This window comes from Drosophila bipectinata, chromosome XR (assembly GCF_030179905.1).
Source record: "Drosophila bipectinata strain 14024-0381.07 chromosome XR, DbipHiC1v2, whole genome shotgun sequence".
Taxonomy (NCBI): domain Eukaryota; kingdom Metazoa; phylum Arthropoda; class Insecta; order Diptera; family Drosophilidae; genus Drosophila; species Drosophila bipectinata.
This window is the reverse complement of record NC_091735.1, coordinates 20,456,748-20,479,325: the sequence shown is the minus strand read 5'-3', so window position 1 is coordinate 20,479,325 and position 22,578 is coordinate 20,456,748. Positions and strand designations below refer to the sequence as shown.

Genomic DNA, 22,578 nt, shown 5'->3' with positions numbered 1-22,578 from the left:
TTAATGGCTTTTTCATTTTTATCTATTTTATTTAGAGTTGTTTCCAATATGTGTTACGATTTGTAAAAATAATTAACAATTAAACAAAAAAAGTTAAAAATACATTACCTGGGCTTAATTTTTGAAAATCCGTTTAAAATTCCAATCAAAAGAAAGCTTCAAAATTAAAGTGACCGGATCCCAAAGTGCCCAGAAGCTAGGTTTTTTGGGTTGAAACAGTATATATTACGGTTCCCTTCCATGGAACGGCCGATCTGGGCGGGAACCTTCCAAGCACCGTCTCTGAGAACCTCGAGCTCGTTCAATTAGCTTTCAGCTTTCCAAGCTGCTAGCCGTGAGTGGTCCACGTTTTCCCTTCTTTGTTCCCTGTTTTTCCTTGTCTTTTGCGTGGTATTTGTTGCGTTTTAATCTCAGTGTATTTGCGTTGAATGTTCTTACGGGTGGAGCACTGTCATCCACTGGAGAGCCAGGAGGAGATCGCGGGCCCGGTGCCCAAGATGAGAGCCGGCGGCGGCCAGAGATTCGACCTAACCTCCATTGCCAACCAGACACGCGCTCGCGATCTGGCCAGGTCGCCCAGGATCAGTCACAAGGGACATGGACACGGATGCGGAGGCCGGTATGAATTTGTGGCAGCGATTCTGCTACTATGCTGTGCGATTCTTGCCACCGCGTCGGGATCCCAGGACGCGGGGACATGCGAGGCAGGACAATTCCGGTGCAGAGACGGCGGCTGCATCTTACTGGCGAAGATGTGCGACGGACATGGAGACTGCAAGGACGGCACAGACGAATTGGACTGCGGTATGGCCACTGATTCTTCCCCAGATAGTGTATGAGACGAGCTCTAATCCTTTCCAGACTACCGACTGTGCCGAGAGCCACATTGGTTCCCGTGTGCCCAGCCACACGGCGCCTGCCTGGCAGCGGAACTAATGTGCAACGGCATCGACAATTGTCCTGGCGGCGAGGACGAACTCAACTGCCCCAGCCGATCCCTATTCCCCCAGAGGCGGCGCAACTGTTCTAGCTCGGAGTGGACCTGCCAGCAGGACCGCACCTGCCTGCCCCTGGAACTGATGTGCGACGGCCGGGCGGACTGTTCTGACCGATCCGACGAACTGGACGGATGCGAGCGCCAAAAAACGGAGGCGAACTGCCCTTCGGAGGGTCATCTCTGCGCCAACGGACGGTGTCTGAGGCGGAGGCAGTGGCTCTGCGATGGTCAAGACGACTGTGGCGACGGAAGTGATGAGAAAGCTTGTGGTGAGTCTGAGGGATTACAAAAAATTTCACTTCTTCCGAAGACCTTCTTGGGTTTTTATTTATCTTTTCTTTAAAATTGGAATAATTCCCATTAACTTTAAAAGCTGAGCTTTAAAATAAGTATTTATAATTAGTCTATTTTATATATTTTTTTACTTTAGTACTTTGGTAATTTCATATTTAATTTCTTAAGTAGTAAAACCTAAATACCATCTAGTTTGCAAGTTTAAAGCAACTTTTTATTTTGATTCAGTTTAGAGAGTAGAACTCAAAACAGTTTTTGGTTTTTGATTTTAAAAAGAAATTAAAAAGCAATTTATTATATCTTAAATGATTTAAAAACTTCATGACAATCGGTTAAATAGACAGAGGTTTATTTAAGAAAAGCTATTTTAAATAGGTTTTTAAAACTTTAAATCGTTTTTTTTTCCATAACTCACGGTCTATTTATATTAATCACGTATTTCACATACTCAGGTTAAGAAACCTTGAATATTTAGCAATCAAGGAGCAATTTAAGGATTTAAGGAGCAATTCTTTAAACAGTTTAAGGATTGAATAAAGCGCCTTAAATATCTGTCTTTTATATATTTAATGTATAAAAAATCAAGACACAAATCACGTTCATAATAAATAATACGAGTATGCTATGCCAAAGTTAAATACTTTTATCCTAAGAGGTATTTTTCGTTGGTCGTTGGACGTTGGTCTTTATATGTGATTCTTCCAGCCAAATGGGTCTCTCTTGATCTTTTCACAAATACTTCGTCTTATATATATTTCCCATTACTGAAAGATCGAAAATTCCATAATAATGTTGAGACGATATAAAAACTATGGTATCAGTTACCTTAAGTATCCATATATATTATTAATATGTATCTTAAAACGACTATTTCCATTTTAACTCAACTACCAAATCAAAATTAGAGTTTTCCATTATTGTTTCTCTTTTTAAGGGCCAACTTTCTATGGAAATAGGCGTTTGAGAATATGAAAATATCTCTTATGAGAGGTTTATTAAGAATCCGCCAGCATAGCTATTGTTTACCTTTTATAGATAAAATCAAAAGTTAAACAAAATGGGAATACATGCCTATAATTGAATTACCAACCAAAACGTTTTTCTGCTGTCCAATGAAGATCTGAAACTCCATCCTGATCTCGATCATAGGTAGAAAATTTGCCGCCCTGACTAAGGACCAGCAACAAAGTTGTCGCATCTTACTTCCTGTGCTTGCCCCTCATCATAGTTTAGGATTAATTCGTGAGGCTTTCCATTCGTCGGATAGTCCAATAGTTTGATGCCGATAAATTAATCTAAGTGCCAGTCTATTTCCATATCTCCGTATCCACTCTCAAATTCCTGATAAGTGCTTTGAAACTTACTTGGAAAATGATCTTTATAATAAGCCACCATCCAGACAGATTCAACCTCCTTGGTTGAATCAGTTTGGTTTCGTGGACTTCGATCTGAAAGAGATAGAAAATGCAATCTTTTATATATATTTTTTTTTAATATATTAAAATTCCGACTTGCCTATGTCTAGTATTTTTTACGTTCTTTGGGTTTTTAATATTAGCCCGTTAATTTATTAGCTTTTCTCCAGTTGTAACTACCTATTTTTCTAATTTTTTCAATTTTTTGTTTAAATAATTTTTCAATATTCTTTGACTTATAACCATTAAGATTGTCATCTTCGGAAACATTTAATTGCAGAATCTCAAATTTATTTTGCAAGTCGGAATTACTTTTCAGCAAGTCTGTGTAGTCCTTTTGCAACAGCGACGTCTACGCATCCTTTTCCTGACACTTCCCGAAGTGTCCGGACTCTGACTTTACTATAGGATAACATACCGAAGCTCTATTTCTATTTTCTATTGATGCTGTAAGAGTCTAGGCTCTGCCTTTTTAAATCAGAATTGAGTTTGAGCTCGAGTTTTTCTGATGATTAGATCAGTCTTCTGGAGAGTGCTTTTTCTATTTATTCTATAGGAAATCTATTAACAATTAAAAAAAACCAATGACCAAATGCATGCGGATGTGATGGTTAACCTTATTAGAGATAAGTGTTGCAAACATTCTTATACTCATATTTATGTACATATATGTAGGTATAGAATATAGTATAATATTATATAAGTGTAGTATATAGTACAAACAGAAATATACAAAAAAACAAAATTAAAATATAAAATGTATTTTTATATTATAAACCAATTAATATCCCTATTTTAATAGGGATCCCTAACCCTTTTATTATTTAGAGAGCCCTATTCTCCTGTTAAATAAAATCTATGCAATATAATTTTTAAAAAATTTTTAAAATAGATTTTTTTAAGTAAATAAATAATCTGAACTATATATTTATTTCTCTTGATAAGAATTTAACTATTTATCTGACAAAGATGTCCTTGTCGCTTTTTCCTCTTATATTTACGACTCTCCTTTTAATTTTGATTAAATTTAAAACTATTCTATTTTAAATTGGTTTAAGGTTTTTTTAACTAAAAACCAACTCTATGTTAACCATATCCTTAATGGAGATCAATAAAACCCTTCTAAATAAACCCCCAATAATAAAAATATATCAAGATCTAACTCCAACTCTACTCCTTCTACAGAAAACCTTTGTCAACCGCAGATGGGCAAGTTCATGTGCCGAAACAAGGAGGCCTGCCTGCCCCTGAGCGACGCCTGCGATGGACACCGCGACTGCTCCGATGGCAGTGACGAGGCTGAAGGATGCCACTCGCCACCGGACTGCGCGGCCAAGAAGTGTCCCCCGAACGCCACCTGCCACATGATGCCCAGCGGAGGAGCCGAATGCCACTGTCCGGTGGGCTTCCGGCAGGCCAAGTTCGAGGACAAGTGCGTGGACATTGACGAGTGCCAGGAGAGCGAACAGGAGCAGAGGGACGTGTGCAGTCAGAGGTGCGAGAACCACACCGGAGGATTCCAGTGCGTCTGCGACGAGGGCTACCAGCTGGCCAGGGACAACAGAACGTGCCGGGCCATGGCCACAGCTTCCGCAACGGACCACGCGCCACTGCTCCTCTACACGACCCAGATGACGGTGATGGGCATGCACCTACAGGAGGACAACGACCGAAACCATGTCTTCCTGGTGGCCGGGAATCTGACCAAAGTGATCGGCGTGGCCTACGACGGCAGTCACATCTACTGGACGAACATCCAGAACGAGGCCGAGAGCCTGGTGCGGGCGCGAGGCGATGGCTCCCAGGCGGAGACGCTGCTGACCTCCGGACTGGATGCTCCCGAGGACCTGGCCGTGGACTGGCTGACCCAGAACATCTACTTCTCGGACAATGCCATGCGACACATAGCCGTCTGCTCGCACGACGGACTCAACTGCGTTGTCCTGGTCACCCAGGATGTGCACCAGCCGCGCTCCCTCGCCCTGTGGCCCCAGCGGGGTCTTATGTTCTGGACGGACTGGGGCGCCCGGCCGATGATAGCTAGGGCCTCCATGGACGGGACTCGCTCGCGGCCGATTGTCAGCGACAACATCCACTGGCCGAACGGAATCGCCCTGGACATGCACCAGCAGCAGGGCAGGATCTACTGGGTGGACGCCAAGCTGGGCAGCGTCCAGACCGTCCGGATAGACGGCTCTGGCCGGCGCACCATTCTCGACGGCGTTCTGAAGCATCCCTACGGGCTGGCCCTGTTCGAGGATCAGCTGTTCTGGTCGGACTGGGTCACCAAGAGCGTGCACTCGTGCCACAAGTTCACGGGCAAGGGGCATCGTGTCCTGGCCAAGGATCGCACCATCTACGCCGTCCACGTCTACCATCCGGCCAAGCAGCCGCAGTCTTCCCACGGCTGCCAGACGGCCAGTTGCTCCCACTTCTGCCTCCTGGCCGAGCCAGAGGCGGGCGGCCACAGCTGCGCCTGTCCGGACGGCATGCGGCTGGCGGCAGACCAGCAGCGCTGCATCCGGACGGAGAAGCGCCAGCGCCTGTTCATCGGACTGCAGCGCGTGCTCCTCGAAATCGAGCACACGGCCTTTGGCCGGCATGCGGTCAGTGCCTCGCATGTCCTGGACGGGTTCATCGACGAGATGGTCTACAATTCCGTGAACGGAAGCCTCATCATTGCGGACAACAGGCAGCGGATCATTTTCGAGTACCACCCGGCGGACAAGTACGTGGAGCGCCTGGTCAGCAACCTGGGCAATGTCAGTGCTTTGGCCTTCGACCATCTCAGCCGGAACATCTACTGGGCGGACGCGGAGAAGGGCGTGGTCGAGCTGCTCTCCCTGCAGACCCGCGAACGAGCGCTGATCCGTCTCTTCCCCGGCCAGGAGTGGCCCGTGGGCCTGGCGGTTGCACCCAGCGAGGGCCATCTGTACGTGGTCCTCAAGTCCCGGAGGCGCAGCCACATAGACCGGATCCCGCTGAGCGGCAAAGGCGAGCAGGTGCACGTAGTCGAGGACGACCTCGGCGACGATGACTTCAAACTGGCCGTGGACCCGGAGACGCACACTCTATTCTGGTCGGACAGCGATCTGGGCCGGATCAGCTACACGGATTATCGGACCGTCCAGCCGCAGATCTTCCGCGGCAAGCTGCGGCGTCCCTATGCCCTGACCCTCCTCCAGCAGGATCTGTTTTGGAGCGAGATGAACTCTAATGGCATCTACTGGGCGCACAAGAACAACCTGGGTCCTCGCAAGCGGATTAACGTTGAGCCCAAGGATGGCCCCGTCACCGCCCCCCGCATGATACCACTGGCCGCCAGCTCCCTGCCCCCCAAGGACACCCATCCCTGCCAGCACCAGAACGGCGGCTGCTCCCACATCTGTGTGGGCGAGGGCGCCTACCACACCGTCTGCCTCTGTCCGGCGGGTTTCGTGTTCCGGGACGCCGGCAATCGCACCTGTATGGAGGCCCTGGACTGCGAGTTCCGGTGCGGAAGCGGCGAGTGCCTCACCATGGCCCATCGGTGCAACAAGCACCGAGACTGCCTGGACAGCTCCGACGAGACGGACTGCGACGAGGAGCACCGCCGACGAACGAAGGTCATGTGCTCCGGGCGGCAGTTTGCCTGCCACAGTGGCGACCAGTGCGTCGACAAGGACCGGCGCTGCGACGGCCGCAAGGACTGCCACGACCAGTCCGATGAACAGCACTGCGAGAAATTCGGTGAGTGTTTGAATAAACTTGTTAGGGGAAGAAAAACGTTCATTGAACTAGGTCATTAGGATCTAGGATGTGATACCGGGTCTATGAGGGTCTTGTTTCCTATTTTAAATAGACTCGTGAATGACTTTACTCGACAGTTTCTATTTAGAAGTACCGGGTATGAATGGAAAAAATGAAATTGCTTCCAGAAAAGTAAAGATAAAGACTACTCGGGTTTCAGTAATAGAAAGGATTTCTTATCCAAAAATCAACCATAGAAAACAACCTTAATGTCAATATTTTATAGTTATCATTGGGTATAAATAGATGGATCCAAGTATATCTAATATGATATTTTAGTAATATCTTAAGTGTGAGGTATTACAAAAGAATAGGAAACTTTTAAACTTCAATATTGGATATAAACACATTCAAGAAACGGCACTTAAGCCTCATCTTCTCCACAAATCTTTAAGATTAATCTTTTGATATAACCGAATATATATAAATGGATATAAATATAGGGATTGTAGGGATTAACACTACCTTCCAGAAAAGATCGTAAGAACCGGATCTCAAAAACAAATGAGATCATAGTACCGCAACTTTAGATTTTTAAGTATCTCGCATATCAATCCCCATAATTCTCCATGAATCTATAAACAAATATATTTTATGTAATATATATAAAATAATAATTTAAATGACACCCTTTTTCCTATCCCCACTTCCAGACAAGACCAAGAAATGCCACACCCACCAGCACGCCTGCGACAACGGCAAGTGTGTGGACGCCAGTCTGCGATGCGACGGGATGAACGATTGCGGGGACGACTCCGACGAGATGCACTGCGGCGACTCGGCTGTGGGTTGCGAGGAGGGAATGTTCCGGTGCAGCAGCGGCTCCTGCCTGCCGGCCGGCTGGGAGTGCGACGGGAAGATCGACTGCAGCGACGGCTCGGACGAGCACGACAAGTGCGGGCGACGCAGCTGCCCGCCGGACATGCACCGCTGCCTACTGGGCCAGTGTCTGGACAAGAAACTTATCTGCAACGACCACAACGACTGCGGCGACGGGTCCGACGAGCTGAACTGCAGCGACGAGACCAAGTCGAACATATCCTGTCCCGCGGATAAGTTCCAGTGCACGAGCAATCTGAGGATCTGCCTGCCGGAAAGGGCGCGATGCAACGGCACGGCCGAGTGCCCGCGCGGCGAGGACGAAGCGGACTGCGGCGACATGTGCGGGATCGAGGAGTTCCAGTGCCGTTCCGGTGGCCAGTGCATCCGGCGGGAGTTCCGCTGTGACGGCGACCGTGACTGCAGCGACGGATCCGACGAACAAGCCTGCGAACTGGTCATCAAGAACCGCAACCAGACGCAGGGCATCCGACCGGAGGCCAGTCCCTCGGGCAGGCCGTGCCGGGCCAGTTTGTTCGATTGCCGGGACGGACAGGAGTGCGTGGACATGTCCCGGGTGTGCAACGGCTTCCCCGACTGCTCCAATGGAATGGACGAGGGCCCCCAGTGCTCCACCGCTTGCTCCAAGTCCTCGTGCCAGCACAAGTGTCGGGCCACGCCCTCCGGTGCCGTGTGCTCCTGCCACGATGGCTACCGCCTGGACGGCGATCAGCGCAGCTGTGTGGACGTGGACGAGTGCCAGGAGCAGCAGCCGTGCGCCCAACTCTGCGAGAACACCCTCGGCTCCTACCAGTGCCAGTGCCATGCGGACTTCATGCTGCGCCAGGACAGGGTCAGCTGTAAGAGCCTCCACGCCACCTCCGCCCTGCTCTTCACCAGCTACAACGAGGTCAGGAACATGACGGAGCAGCCGGTAATGCTGGAGGTGGCCTGGTCGGCCAACGACTCGCGCATCTCTGGCTTCGACGTGGACATGAAGCGGCAGGTGGGCTACTTCTCCTCCGAGGAGGAGGGTCTCCTCTACCAGATCGACCTGAAAAACAAGAAACGCATCCGTGGTCTCGCCGTAGATGCACCCACTAAGCTCTCCCTCGACTGGGCCACTGGGAATGTCTATGTCATGAGCGGGGGCAGTGCCGCCCTGGAGATCCTGGCCTGCAGCTTCGAGGCGGGCATGTGCGGACGCGTCGTGAAGGTGAAGAGCCCGCGGCATCTCAAGAGCCTAGCCGTCGATGGCTATCATTCGCGGCTCTTCTATGTAGCCCTGCGGTCCGAGGGCCTGGGTCACTCCCACTCTGAGCTGCACATGTCCCGGCTGGACGGCAGTCGCCACGAGTTACTTCTCCAGCGCAGCGACAGCTACGTATCCGCCCTGACCACCGATCCCCACCAGCAGCTGCTCTACTTTGTGGACCTACACACCCGTACACTGGAGCGGATGCCGTACAAGCCGCGGAACGGGCCCCAGAGGCGCCCGGAAGTGATGCTCCAGAAATCGAACGCCCTGCTTCAGCCCTCCGGCTTGAGTGTCTTCGAGAACCACGTCTACCTCGTCAATCTGGGCGCCAAGGAGGCGGTGCGATGCCGGATGTACGGCTCTCGCATCTGCAATTTCATCAACCTTAACGTCCTCAATGCCCAGGATGTGATGGTGGCCGCCGCTTCCCGCCAGCCCCAGCCCGCTGCCCATCCCTGCGTTCACGCCCACTGCCGTGGGATGTGCATCCAGGCGGACTATGGCTACGAGTGCATGTGTGGCCACCAGAAGGTAGCTGAGGGCGAACACTGTCCCCATGGCTCCGGCAATGAAGTCTTCCTGGAAGCCAAATACTCTGCCTCCGACTCGTCGTCTTCCTCATCCGATAGTCAGGGGACATCCTCCCACTGGTGGCTGGCCCTGCTAATAATGGCAATTGGATCCCTGGTGGCCGGACTCGGGTACATGTACTTCCAGTACCGGCGACGCGGTCACAGGGATCTCAACATTAACCTGCACTTCCAGAATCCGCTGGCGACGCTCGCCCGCGCCGATCCCAAAGCCACCGAATCTGCCGCCGTCGTGGAATTCGCTCCGGAGCAGGGCTACGGATCCGAGGAGACATCGAATCAAGCGGCTTCCGGCATGGCTGCTCCGAACGTATTCCAGCGATTCATGCGCTCCCGACAGTCGAGGGACGACCCCATGGCCACCGAATTGCTGCTCGATACCCCGAGAGTGAGTTAAATAGGTAGAATTTATCGTAACCTATGGGGTTTACGGGTTTTTGGGGCAAAGGGCTTAAGGGTTAAAGATTAAAATCAAAAACTTTAATAATTTAACGGGTTAAAAGTCAGACAATCGAACGGATGGATCTTTGGCTCGAAGGACCAATGTCTCGAAGGATCAAAAGACACAATAATAATAAATATTTATCTTTCAACAGGCAAGCACCGTACACTCGCTGGAGGGAGGACGACAAAGAATCGGAGTACCGGACATCCTGGTGGCAGACTATGACGACACTGCCCCTCCGGCCGGACAGTACGGCGGACGCTTCCCAGGCGATGATCCGCATGCATGACCTGTGTCGTAAATAGTTCAAATTCACTGCGATTTTATGTTAATTGTTAAATTTAAATTAATTTGTCAAAAGGTTTGCCTGCTTGTATTTACTAAATAATGTATAATGTTGTATTTACTAAATAATATTTCTACAAAATCTACAAAAAGAAAAAGTAATAAAAAAAATATATAACATACTTTGAGGCTTTTTCTTTCTGATTGTGGACTTGTTTCTGTTTTCTTAGCTTTTTAGATTGAGTTTTGAAGCTTTATTTCAAAAATTCAAAATAATTTAAGGCTTCTAACAAATAAGGGGATTCAATTGAACGGATTTGGATTTATGGATTGGATTGGATTTAAGGACGTATTTAGCAAAATGTTTTCTTCAATACATCAAGTACTTTCTTACTTTGGAAAATTAATGCTTAACTATAAAATAGGACCCGTAGGAATTAAAATTTTTAAATCATCAAAACCAAAATATTTTTAACATGATATAACTCAAAATTAACAGCTTGTAATTATAAGTTGTTATATTACGAATTAATAGAGATGTAGATATTAAGAGATATTTTTCAGTTTTTTAGAGCCAATTAAAATAAGTTATATGTATTATTCTTTGAAGAATTCTAAAACCTTTAGAATCTTTAATTATACAAAAAACTATATTTTTTTCATCTAGAATCATATTTTTTCATATTTTACAGGTGTCTTTTCTTAATATCTAGAATCAGAAATAACATTTAATTTTTAAATTTTCTTGTTTAGATTTATTTTTTTCAATTTCTGAGAACATAAAGTCATTGGTCTTGAAAGCCCCATAAAAAAATTAAGTTGCCTTAGGTTTTATTTTATACTTGTATTAAAAAAACTTAAAAATAAACAATTAATTAAAAATGTAGCTATTTGAAAACAAGCAACAATACATGGAAACATATTCTTTAATTACCTTCTTTAAAGCTTTTTTCAATTTGGATAAATTTATTTTTCTTGTACCTCTATTCAAATTAAAACAATTAATTTGTAAAAGCTTTTAAAACGTATTCAAATTATTTCTTACCTTTGAAATTAAACCAAATTTTAAAGTCACTCTAAATCCCAGATATTTATCCATAAGGTTTTTACAACTTTAATCCCCAAAGTTGTAAGCTTTCAATTGGAAAAAGGGACTCCAAATTCCCATTTTTTATTCCTTAAACCTCCCTATAAAAAAGCCCATGGAATTGCAGTTAAAAAAATATACATAACATTTTAATAACATTTTCAACATTTTGTACTTAATTTACAAAAAAAAAAATATGTATATATATGGTAATAATCTGTTATAACAATGGAAGAAATTCGTTTGGGACTTCCCTAAGTTTCTAGATACTAGAAGATAATTGACAAACAGAATAATGGTTATACATGCCCTATATAATGTTCTCTATATATATGTTTTTATCAGTGTATGTATATATCAGATGCGAATAATGGGTTGTTATGAAAATAATATAATAACCTTTTTCTTAAAATAATTTTGAAGCTTCAACAACCCTAAGACTGAGACTTATCCGAACAAAAAAAAAACAGAAATTAAATCATTAAAAGATTAAAGAATTTAGAATTAAGGATAGGGGTATGTGGCTTGGAATAATTTAAATATCCTTGGTGGCTAAAGCTATTTTGTGCCCGATAGCAGCCGAAACAGACGAAGAGGGCGAGGATGAGGAGGAGATGCTGGAGGAGATGCTGGATTTGGAGGACCAGCTGGATGCACTGCCTCAGACAGACTTGATGAGACGATCCTGGCGCTCGAAGAGTTTCGTTTTATTTGCCAAAGTCTCGGCGGCGGTGGCTATCACACCATTGGTGGTAGTGGTGGCGCTGGCCATGGCCGCGCTGGTCAGGCGTTCCTGCATCAGGGTGGTGAGGCACTCCCGGAAGGCCAGGAGGAACTCATCGGCGTTCTCCCGGTTGAAGCACATGGGCGGCTTTAGCTTGATCACGTTGTCGTTGGGACCGTCGGAGGAGACCAGGACGTGGTGGAGCTGCTTCATGCGATTGACCACCCAGTGGGCGGACTTCTTGTCCGGAGTACGGGCCTCCCTGTCCCGCACCAGCTCAATGCCCACGAACAGTCCAGCGCCGCGCACATCCCCGATGCACTCAAAGTCCTGCTTGAGGCTATTGCACTCCCGGATCAGGTATTCACCCAGGACGTGGGCCTTCTGCTGGAGATTCTCCTCGTCGATGATCCGCATCACGGCATTGGCGATGGCACAGGACACTGGGTTGCCGCCGTACGTATTGAAGTAGGCCACTCCGGTGGCATGGAAGGCCTGGGCGATCTCCGGCGTGGTGACCACCGCACCCACGGGATGGCCGTTGCCCATCGGTTTGGCCACACAGACAATGTCGGGGACAACGCCCTGCGTCTCGAAGGCCCAGTAGTGGCTGCCCACCCGGCCGAATCCCACCTGCACCTCGTCGGCGATGCAGACGCCACCGGTGGAGCGCACCGCATCGTAGACGGCCTGGAAGTATCCCGCCGGGGGCAGGATCTGTCCGCCGCAGCTCTGCAGGCTCTCGGCAATGAAGGCGGCCACGCCCTCGCCCTTAGCCAGCTGCCTCTCGCAGATCTCCTCGATGGGCCGGGCATACATGGCGGCCATATCCGCGTCCGGATGCATCTTGTCCGTAAACTGTCCGCCGTAGATGTCCGGGCAGGGGGCCACATGGACGTAGTCGGGCTTCTTCTCGCCACCGGGCTGGTTGAACTTGTAGGGAGACACCTCCATTACCGACTGCAAGTGTCCATGATAGGCACTGTAAGAAAAAGAGAGGTAGGTTTTGAGTTATTTATTTTGAAAATATTTTTATATTAAGAAATAAAAATTATAAAAAAAATGAATAAAAAACTCACTGGTCCAAAGTGATGACATCTTGGCGCTTGGTGAAATTCCTGGCCAAACGCAGAGCCAGATCGTTGGCCTCCGACCCGGAGTTGACAAAGAAACAGACGGAGAGTGGTTCCGGCATCTTGCTGGCCAGGGTCCTGGCGCACTGGACGAGTTCATCGTGCAGGAAGCGATTGTTGGTGGAAATGGTGGCCATCTGCAGGGCCCCGGCACGCACTACCTCCGGATGACAGTGACCCACTGCAAAAATAAGGAGGAAAATATTATAAAAATTAGTGGTATAATAGAAAAAATGCAGAGCCATTAAAAACCTAACAACGATTACCGAAAACTTATTTATAGATTCCTAAGTTTAATGATTAGCTTTTAGTGTCGAACTTCAGCCACTCGACTGAAGATAATCTCATTTCTGTAGAGGCGTGACCAAAAATAAAATCCAGTCAGGCACGTGATTTTACGCTGTCCATTCAAATGCCCCTGTGTCCGTTTGTCCGTGTGTCCGTCTATTTGATTATCACACCGTTTGCGCATCAAAAAATGCGAATAGAAAACACCCCGGGACAGACAGGCCCGGGTCCGTATTGTTTGCACTCGTCATCAGCCCATCATCATCATCGGCGGCGTGAGTAGGCCCCGACGGATGAGCGATAAGTGTACGGTACTGGGTCCCCAGTATACCCCCGGACTGGCACTCCGGCCCTCGTTATTTTCAGCGTTTGGGGGTCAACTACTCGACGCCGATTGTGCTTCTAATTCTGTCACGGATTTATTGCGGTCGGCAGTCGTAGTCGTTGGCCTCCTCTAGATGATAAGCCCAGAGACTGGCACTACGGATCACGTGAAGTACACGCGATGCCTTCACGTTTCTAGTTTTCTTTGATATCATTTTATATTGCTAGTGCTATAATGCAGCACTAAGATTTCAATTTCGAATTGCGTCCACTTCAAAGTTTGATTACGAACTTTGGAATGGGGTGTGACCATGGCGGAGTTTCCAGAGAGGGTATTGTGTCGATTGTCGATAGGGAAAGTACAGTTGTGCTCTCTGCAACTAAGAACTGATCTTACCCAACGGACTTTACAAAAAAGGAAGCTACAATCTAGAGTCTTAATACTATATGCTATCAGCCTATTTCTAGGGCTTATAGGGCTCTATAGATAACCAAAAGTTGAGTGCAAAATTTTTGCCACAAAGTTGCAGTTTTGATTTATTTTCAACCTCAATATTTTCTAATTTTAGCTATTAATTTTCTTGATTTATTATCAATGCTTTTCGCAACTTTTGTCGGCTATTTCTATAGCCCCTATTCTATATCATGTGTTTGACTTTTCCTCCCGGCCCCTCAAAGTGTTTTTCCGATTATCTCAACAGAATTTTCCACTCGCAATGTGTGTTGAGTGGCACAGCTGATTGCTCAGATCGCCGGGTGTAGTCCGACAAATATTGAAACTAGACTACGGACAAGTGGACAAGTGGACAGGCGGACAAATAGACTGTACCCCCCAACTACTACCTCCTGTTTTCAGAGAGAGAGAGAAAGACTATATCTCGAGTACATTTCCATTCGGCACGAGACGTTCACATGTTTTTCTGACTTCCCCGGGAGGAGGTACTGATAAGCCCGGCACTCTTATGGAAAAAGTAGCACGAGATTAAACGGAACGTGGTTCCTTAAGTTATTGTTATTTTTTTTTTTTTTTTCATAACGAGAAACTAGAAAAATAACAACAACTTGTTATTGCCAACGATCGTCAACACGTGCACTTCTTATCACGTTTGATGGTTCTATTTTGTGGGTTTGGGGTTCCTTGGGTTTTATTATAGATCGTTAGATCCACACATTGTTATTGATGAGCCTTATATGACGGGCATTACGATGGGGGCATTACATAAAGCCTGATCCAATTTTCAAGTAGACTAACTATTATGGCAATGTGTTTATTTTTAAGTGGGTTATACTGTGTGTCTTTTGAACAGAAATCGCTGGGGGTGATCCAGAGATTACAAAGTAGACCCCTTAACCCCTGCAAAAAAAGGGCTCATCTGGATTTTAAAAATAGCCAATCATTAATAATCAGCTGAGGTTGGCAATAAAAAAAAACTATTGACTCAAAACGCTGTAAACAAATTTCGCACCCAGTGACACAGAAATGGAATCTAATTGAGTAAACTATAAAAAAGAAACCATAGAACCTTATCGTACCCCCAGGCGGAATTCGGGAATAGAAATATAGACACATCATGCTCACATTCGCAATGCCAATGGCCTCTTCTTATCAAAAAAATAAATATTTATAAAAAACATGGAAATTTTTAAATAATTTCCGTTCAAAAAATAAATATTTAAATACTCATACATAAATAAATAATAGACTAAGAGTGTTAATGGGAAAATCAAAAAGGAAAAACTTTAAAATGATGTAGAATTAATTAAAAACTTTTAAAGTAGAGCAAAAATATGCAAGAAAGATAGTTTATATGTATATTTAAATTTTTTATAATATTTCTATGTTTTTTAAGTACTTTATTTTTTATATTATTATTCATTACATTATTGGTTTTGTATTTCAAAGAAGAAGTCAAGGATTAAATTAGCTATTAAACTTTAATACCAAAAAGTTCAACTTTAAAGAGCGAGTAAAATTTAAAAAAATATTTAGAAGGTTCCTTAAAAAATAAATAACACTAAACAGATCATTTTGAAGCACCCCTTAATAACAAAATTTTTTTTTATAAAAGATACGAATCAACATAAATACAATTGCAAATTGTAAAAAAACATTCCATTGTAAGTGGAAAATTTTGTTATGGGAAGTAGGCTTTAATAATAAAAAATTAATCAAATCAAATACAACAAAAAAATAAATAAAATGACTTCCCAGATTTTAAAAAATCAGCAAATTTGCAAATTGGTCGCCAGGCGCGACGTCAATCTTCGTTGTTTTGTTGTTTTTTGTTTTTTCGATGAAGATGATAAAGATGATACGGTTAGGCACCCCCCAGGGAGATATAGTATCATAGTACTATATTCCCTATACTATATGCGAAAAATCATATATAAACATGATGCGTTTTGTACATTTTATACGTAAATGCCACCGTACAATTATTATTATTGTTATTGTCGGGATGACACTTGTGTTATTTATTTTTTTTTTTAATCGCCAGTTATTGCACTTGTAGTCCCGGGGCCCGAATTTCAACCGGGGCCCGAAATTCGGACAACAAAAAAAAATAATGCCGAAACCAGATCCAAGGGGCCGGATCCAAATTCCGGGGCAGCATCTAAAAAATTTAAATCAGCATTGTACGTTTTTTTTTTTTATTGTTTTTTTGATAAGCCAATAGGGACGTAGAGCTCTGTAGACCCCAAAGAGCTGACTCAGTCACCAATCGGGGCCTGAACATGCCCTCGGCGTCTGGCTCTCTATATCTACCGTATCTATACCGTTGGGCCTTGAACTTGTTGCCAAATGATCGAGAATTATGGTACTTGTAGAGCCAGTAGAGCAACCCGGCCCCCTAATTTGCACTTTGCATCCACTTTTCGATGGACGTGTGCCATTTGCTAATCAGCCTCTAGTGCAGCGATGTTTATAAATAGGTATACGAGTCGAAATCTATATCTCGGAGGTAACATCATCAGGCCCCGGTTCCCGAAATGGAGCCAAGCAACTGTGACTTTTCAATTATTTTAAAGAAGAAATTTGCTATTAAAGTCTACAATCTATAAGAAAATTATTAATTAATCAAAAAGCTGACAACTGTTCAAGAAACCTAAACTCAAGCTGAAAAATATGTTTTCCACTTTAAAGGAAATGCAAGCCGCTGCTAGTAATTATTCACCAGAAATCTGGAAACTTATTTTTTATGAAAAACTAGTAACTAACTTACCGTGAGCCACATTATTAATGCAGTCCAGATATCGGGTTCCCTCCTCGTCAAACATATATTGACCTTGGCCGCGCACAATTTTCAGGGGATCGGAGCGATAGAACAGCTGGCAGGCTTGTCTGGAAAAATACACCAGATATTATTAAACAGATATTATAAAGTTGGTAATTTTTTATTTTTTTTTTTTATGGGAGTGCAACAAAGGAAGGGCAGACACTAAACTAACGCCCTGAAAAAGCGCTCCTCTCAGACAAGAAAGTAACGCGTAATGCCTTAATGACGTATTATAACGACCGATAATGCCACTAAACGGGGCCTACTACAAACGCAAGTCTCAACACTGGGCTTTTGGTCTTTAAACAAAAAAATATATTATTACATTTCTTGTTAGCCAACTAATCGGAAAATAAACCATCGGAAATAAGCCTGTTTGAGGAACATTATATATTTAAGCTTTGATCTTTTGAAAAGAAAGAAGTTTTCGAAACTAGGCTGGGTTTATTGAAAAGAAACTAGTTTCCAGTAGGTTTTTTAGGGTTTTTAGATATTTTGCTTATTAAGACTCCTTTTTTTCATCAACTTATTTTTAAAAGGATCTAATAGTTTCTTCTTTTTACGATATTCCCTAACAAAATCCCTTATTCCCTAATTAAAATATATGCAATTTATAGTAAGCTACTAAATTACTATTCACTATTTTATTTTTAGATTATTAAAATGTAATTAATAAAAGAGAAACTGAAATAATTCAAAATCATACATATTTTTAATAAAAATTTATTTTAAAATCTTCACTCAAATATTGCTATTAGTCGTCTAAATTGGTTTTTAAAAAGCATTATCCATTGTAACAAGGCCATTTTTTAATTTTTTTTAAATATAATAATTTACATTTTATTATAAATCTAAAATCTATAGCTATAATTCCGTAGCAATATATTTTTCAAAATTCAAAGCTAGAACAAGATTTCACTGTTTAGCTAAAGTACATATTTGTCTTTAAATTTTGTTTGTAATTTAAAAAGCTAATAAGAAATGTATAAAATTCTGCAGGACTCTTGCTATTTTAAGAATTTGTTGTACTTTGTTGTCAGGCGTTAAAAACAGCTAGCAAAATAAATAATCAATAAAGGCCAAAAATAAATAAGAAGCCGCTACTTTTGGGCCAATTTCTCGCGTTGTTTTCTGTTCTTTTTGTTTTTATAATTTTTTTTTTTTTGTGGGATGGCAACAGTGCCAAAAATACAAAAACAAACTAGAACGAGGGGGGAGAGGAGCAGTAAGAGGGAGGGGCTGACGATGAGTGGGCTGGGCAATGGGGGATGCCCAAGTGACCTTGACAGCCAAAGCGAATTCAAGGCAAGGTCGCAGGCACACGCGGCGGATTAGTAACAAGGATAAGAGATAAAGAATAAGGAACAAAGGATAATGCTTACCCGATATGCTGGTTGCGCAGCTTTATTGTCTCCGATTTGGTCAACTGCTCGTTGGCCACGGACTTCAGTTGTTCATTTGCAAAAGGCATTTTTTTTTTTTTTGAAATTTATTTACGTACTTTACGCGCACTTTTCAAATTTCGACTTTTTACAAAGGACTTCCTGTTTTCTATGGCAGGAGATCTCTGAGTTGGCTTGCAAATTGCCGGCAAGGATGTCACTGAGCTATAAGCTGAGCTGGGCGGGACAGGCCTTGCTTTTCACTTGATTGCTGTTGCTTTCAAATATGTTCGCATTTCCCACCGACCACCAGCTCTTATGTAGTTTTCCCCTCCCACCCACTGGCACCTAGCTCAGCGCGCTCGTGAGCAGGCCACTAGCAAAAATCCCCTAACGCCTCGCCCTGACCTCTTTTTCCCTCAACGCAGCGGTGTGGCAACACTTTTCGTTAGCGCGGGAAATTTAAGCTGTTAGTTTTCATTATTATCTGATTTATTATTTCCAATTAACTAAGACTTTCAAAATAAAATTCGATGTAAGAATTGTAGTATTTAAGTAAAGCTTTACATTAAAAGCATCAGAAAACATGAAAAAGCTTTGGAAATATTTGAGTTTTCAAAACATTAATCTTAAAAGGTTTAAAAAAAATACTATAGAATACAATATTTAGTCTTAGTTTTAAAAAATTTTTCATATTTTGTTAATTTAAAATTTTTTCGTAAAGACGAAAGCTTTAACCCCAAAAAAAATAAATCCTAAAACTTTTTAAGAATTGAAAAACCCTCTTTAAAATCATGAAAAAGGACTTTATCCCCTTTAAAAAAATCAATACAAAAATATTTATGTTTTTTTTCTGTTTTCTTTTTTGGTTTTTTTTTTATTCGAGTGTTTTTTTTTATATTTTTTTCCGTTTCATTGTTTTTTTTTTTGTTAAAATGTATTCATTTTAAGTTTCGCTCTTGCTGTGTATATTTTAATTTTCTCCCCTTAATTCTTTTTTTTTAATATATATTTTTTTTCATTTTCGGTTTCTTTTTTTAATATAGTAGATATATGTATATGTATATACTATATTCATAATGCGTGTATATATATAGTATATTGCATATTAAATTAAGTTTAATAATAATGCGCGTCTCTCTTCCTGCCAGCTAACTCTTTCACTTTTTCCTTCGGGCTGTTTATGAAAAAACTATTAAAATTTGAAAAGGATCTCGCGTTAAAAATCATTTAAATATATTATATATATATTTATACTAAATATATATATATATGAGAGTGGGTGTGTGTATATATATTTTTCTTTTCGTATATAATTTTTTTACTTTTTAATTTTTAAATGGTCATTTTCGGTTTATGTTTATTGTTTTTGTATGTTTGAATATATAAAATAAGCTTTTGGTTTTAATTTCTGCTTTTTCGAATCTCCTTTTCGTTTTATTTGTATTATAATTAGTAAATATTTTATGTGTATAATTAGTTAGTTTCTGTATTATTTTCATTGTTTACAATTTGTTTCTATTTTTTTGAAGAGAAAAGTTTCAATTATTATTAATTTTTTTCATTTACTTTTTATTCTTATTAGCTTGATTTTTGGCAGATTTTCTGTATAAAGTTTTTTTTGGTTTTTTTTTAAGACTTAAGAGAAATGTATATTTTTTTTGCGTGTATTGGCGTGTTTAAAGCACTTTAGCATCGCTGTGTGGTTGTTGTTCTTGTTTTTTTCTGTTTTAATGAATTAAAGCTTTTGCATTTTTTAAGGGTTCGATTTTTTTTCAAGAGGGATTTCGAAATATTTGAAAATTAAATAAAAAACAGATTAAAATAAAAATGAAAAACCCGCCAGAAAAGTGAGATATATTTTTTTGGTTTCATTTTGTTGGCTAAATATTTACAGCGATTGGTAAAAAATTGTCGTTCTTTCTTCTGTTTTTTGTAAAATTAGTTAGTCAATTATATATTGATTTTTATTTTTTTTGCTTCCTTTTTTTACCTTCCCATTAAGCTTTCAACATGCAGTTGCATTTCCGTGTATAAATATTTCTGTTGCTTATTTGTAATTTCCTATTTTTTCGCTCTTTTTTAAATTTCATATATATATATATAATATTTTTGTATTAAAAGAACACTTTTGTAGCGTTTCTACGATTTTGTTTTTATTTTTTCTTTATTTTCCAATGTTGAATAAAACGCTAAAATACGCAATGTAAATAAGTATTGTATATATATATTTATATATATTCTGCTTGTTGTATATAATAAGTTTTTTTTTATTTTTCGCATATTTCTGTAGGCGTATATATAAATAACGTCGTTTTTTCCAGTGTATATGTAAGAATGTATATATATGTATGTGTGTATCCATGTCCTTGTGTATGTGTGTGTGTAAAATGTCCTTTTGTTTGTATATAATTTTTTTATTTTTTATGATAGATTTTTTGCGCGTTTTTTCATTCGTTCTTTTTAACTTTTGTGTTTAGCAAGCAATTTTCTTATTTTTTTTTTCTGTCATATATATTTATGTTTTATATATGTCTTACTGGTTTTTTACAGTGCATAAATTTTTACAAAGAGCAAAGAATAGTATATATAAATATTTTCATTTTCACTCAAAGAAATCTCGGGGCATTTTGCATCTCTCGTTTCGTTTCCGTAAATATTTAAATGAAATAGATTTTTTATTTTTATTTTGTTTATTTTCTGTCATAAAGCCTAAGTTCGATTGCTACAAAAAAATGTCCTAAATTTATGCGTGTATATATTGTATATTTATTTTTATATATATATATATAATATATATATATATATATAATTGTATATATATAGATTTAGATTTAGATTTAGATTTCGAGTGTTCTACTGGTAACTGTCTTCATAAGTTTTTAAAGTATGAGGTAATGCTTTATTTCCGACTTAAGATTAATATTAAATTATGTCCGTGTCTGTTTGAATCTGTATCTGTATCTGTAAATAGATATATGTATATATATATAGAGAGTGCAGATCTTAAGAGTTCCAGAAGATGTTTTCCAGTGTAGCTATATACACGTCTGTGTGCGGTGATATATAGTCTTTATTCGCATTCGGATTTTTGGGGGAGGATCTTGAGGGGGCTTTTGACCTTTTTCTGAGGAAATCCAAGAAGACAAAGGGTTAAGCACCCAGTTTTTTTTCCAGTGGCAGTTAAATGATATGGGAATTTTTTAAGGGAATTTCTGAGAATTGTAACATGATTTTTGATTTTTTTCTCTACCATTTTTGTTTTTTAAGTTTATTATCTGCTGGAGAAGTAGGAGAGGATTGGGATTCTGATTGAAATTATTATTTTGTATCTTCTGATCAGTCGAATTTTCGTTTATGGGCGTCTTTTGGAAATTGCTTCTATAATTTCTGTTTCCTGATTTGTCAAATGTCGTTTTCCATTCAAAATTTCTTATTTTTGAGATTTTCCTCAGTTCACTTGCAATATGCAATTATGGTCTCTGATTTTTTGTTCTTCATTCTTTAATTTAATTTCCAGATTTTATGTTTTTTTTTTTTTCTGATTTTTACGGAATTGTGAAGTGTCTTTACGGTCTTTATTATAAATTTTGTTAGTTTTTGGAAATTGGTTCACTACGCTTGTGTAAAATATGCGCTAAATGTGATCTAAAGGCTAATCTCGGCTACGTTAACATTATGTTTGCATTTATTATTTATTTTTTAGTTTTAATATTCAAGTTTTTTTGTTTTTTTTTCCGTTTCTGCATTTTTAAATGTTAATTGTTTACACGTTTTGCTTTTCAATTATTGTTATTGTGTGATTTCAAGTCATTGGTTTTGTCCTTCCAAGTCCATGTCCTTCGATCCTGTTTTCGATTCTATTTGTTAGCTAATTGGTTGATTATTTTGTATATATAATTTACAAATTTCGGTGAACAAAGCTTCTGTTATTATTATATTTGTTTTTTTTTTCATGGAAAAAAGTCAACTATATTTTTTAGATTTAGTTTTTAAAAACATTTTCTTTCTTTATGTTTAATATACAGATTGCGTTTGTTCACAATATAAATAAGTTAAGTATTTTATTTGTTTTTATGACTTGTTTGTGTTTTTTTTTTTTGGGTTTTCTTTGTATAAAACACTGCCTACGAAAAGTTTACAGTTTTACGCGATTGCTTACAGGACTCGAACCCGCATCTTACCGGGATTCGATGTAGTTTTTGGATTTTTTTTCATAATATTTATAAAAACACAAATAAGTTACAATATTTATATATATATGATTTTTTGTTTTTTTTTTTTTAAGATCCGTATTTACAACCTCCAAGCGGGGACAGGGAGGGGTCTGAGGGGGACAAGGGTTAGCATAATTTTTTATATAACTATTTTATTTAAATTTAGTGGTTTTTTAAAATTACTGAATCCTCAAGAAAGTGGCAGTTTCCTTTTATAGTTTAATTAAGATTTAATTTTTTATAGCTAGAGGAA

The 22,578-nt window shown here is 40.9% G+C and overlaps 2 protein-coding genes across 3 annotated transcripts; one reads left to right on the top strand and one right to left on the bottom strand.

The window, feature by feature from the left end:
- The first annotated feature begins 300 nt into the window (after positions 1–300).
- On the top strand, positions 301–10,074 carry yl (Putative vitellogenin receptor yl). Of its 2 annotated transcripts, none has more exons than XM_043212907.2 (5): positions 301–804; positions 862–1,266; positions 3,892–6,435; positions 7,149–9,550; positions 9,759–10,074. In XM_043212907.2, the coding sequence occupies exons 1-5, from the start codon at positions 429–431 to the stop codon at positions 9,894–9,896; spliced, it is 5,865 nt and encodes a 1,954-aa protein (XP_043068842.1). In that variant the 5' UTR covers positions 301–428; the 3' UTR covers positions 9,897–10,074. The 2 variants fall into 2 exon arrangements, with proteins under 2 accessions (XP_043068842.1, XP_043068843.1); XM_043212908.2 differs by having other exon boundaries at positions 7,149–9,563; positions 9,759–9,897.
- Positions 10,075–11,100: 1,026 nt separating this feature from the next.
- Positions 11,101–18,417, bottom strand: LOC108132503 (alanine--glyoxylate aminotransferase 2-like). The gene is made up of 4 exons (XM_017251945.3): positions 18,109–18,417; positions 16,673–16,791; positions 12,783–13,017; positions 11,101–12,685 (listed from the first exon to the last, which is right to left on the bottom strand). The coding sequence occupies exons 1-4, from the start codon at positions 18,195–18,197 to the stop codon at positions 11,641–11,643; spliced, it is 1,488 nt and encodes a 495-aa protein (XP_017107434.2). The 5' UTR covers positions 18,198–18,417; the 3' UTR covers positions 11,101–11,640.
- Positions 18,418–22,578: the final 4,161 nt, after the last annotated feature.

Coding starts and splice junctions, on each gene's coding strand:
- yl (XM_043212907.2), top strand. CDS start 429: ATGTTCTTACGGGTGGAGCACTGTCATCCACTGGAGAGCCAGGAGGAG. Junction 805..861: donor CACAGACGAATTGGACTGCG/GTATGGCCACTG, acceptor AATCCTTTCCAG/ACTACCGACTGTGCCGAGAG. Junction 9,551..9,758: donor TGCTGCTCGATACCCCGAGA/GTGAGTTAAATA, acceptor ATCTTTCAACAG/GCAAGCACCGTACACTCGCT.
- LOC108132503 (XM_017251945.3), bottom strand. CDS start 18,197: ATGCCTTTTGCAAATGAACAACTGAAGTCCGTGGCCAACGAGCAGTTG. Junction 13,018..16,672: donor CATTAATAATGTGGCTCACG/GTAAGTTAGTTA, acceptor TTATTTTTGCAG/TGGGTCACTGTCATCCGGAG. Junction 12,686..12,782: donor GATGTCATCACTTTGGACCA/GTGAGTTTTTTA, acceptor TTTTTCTTACAG/TGCCTATCATGGACACTTGC.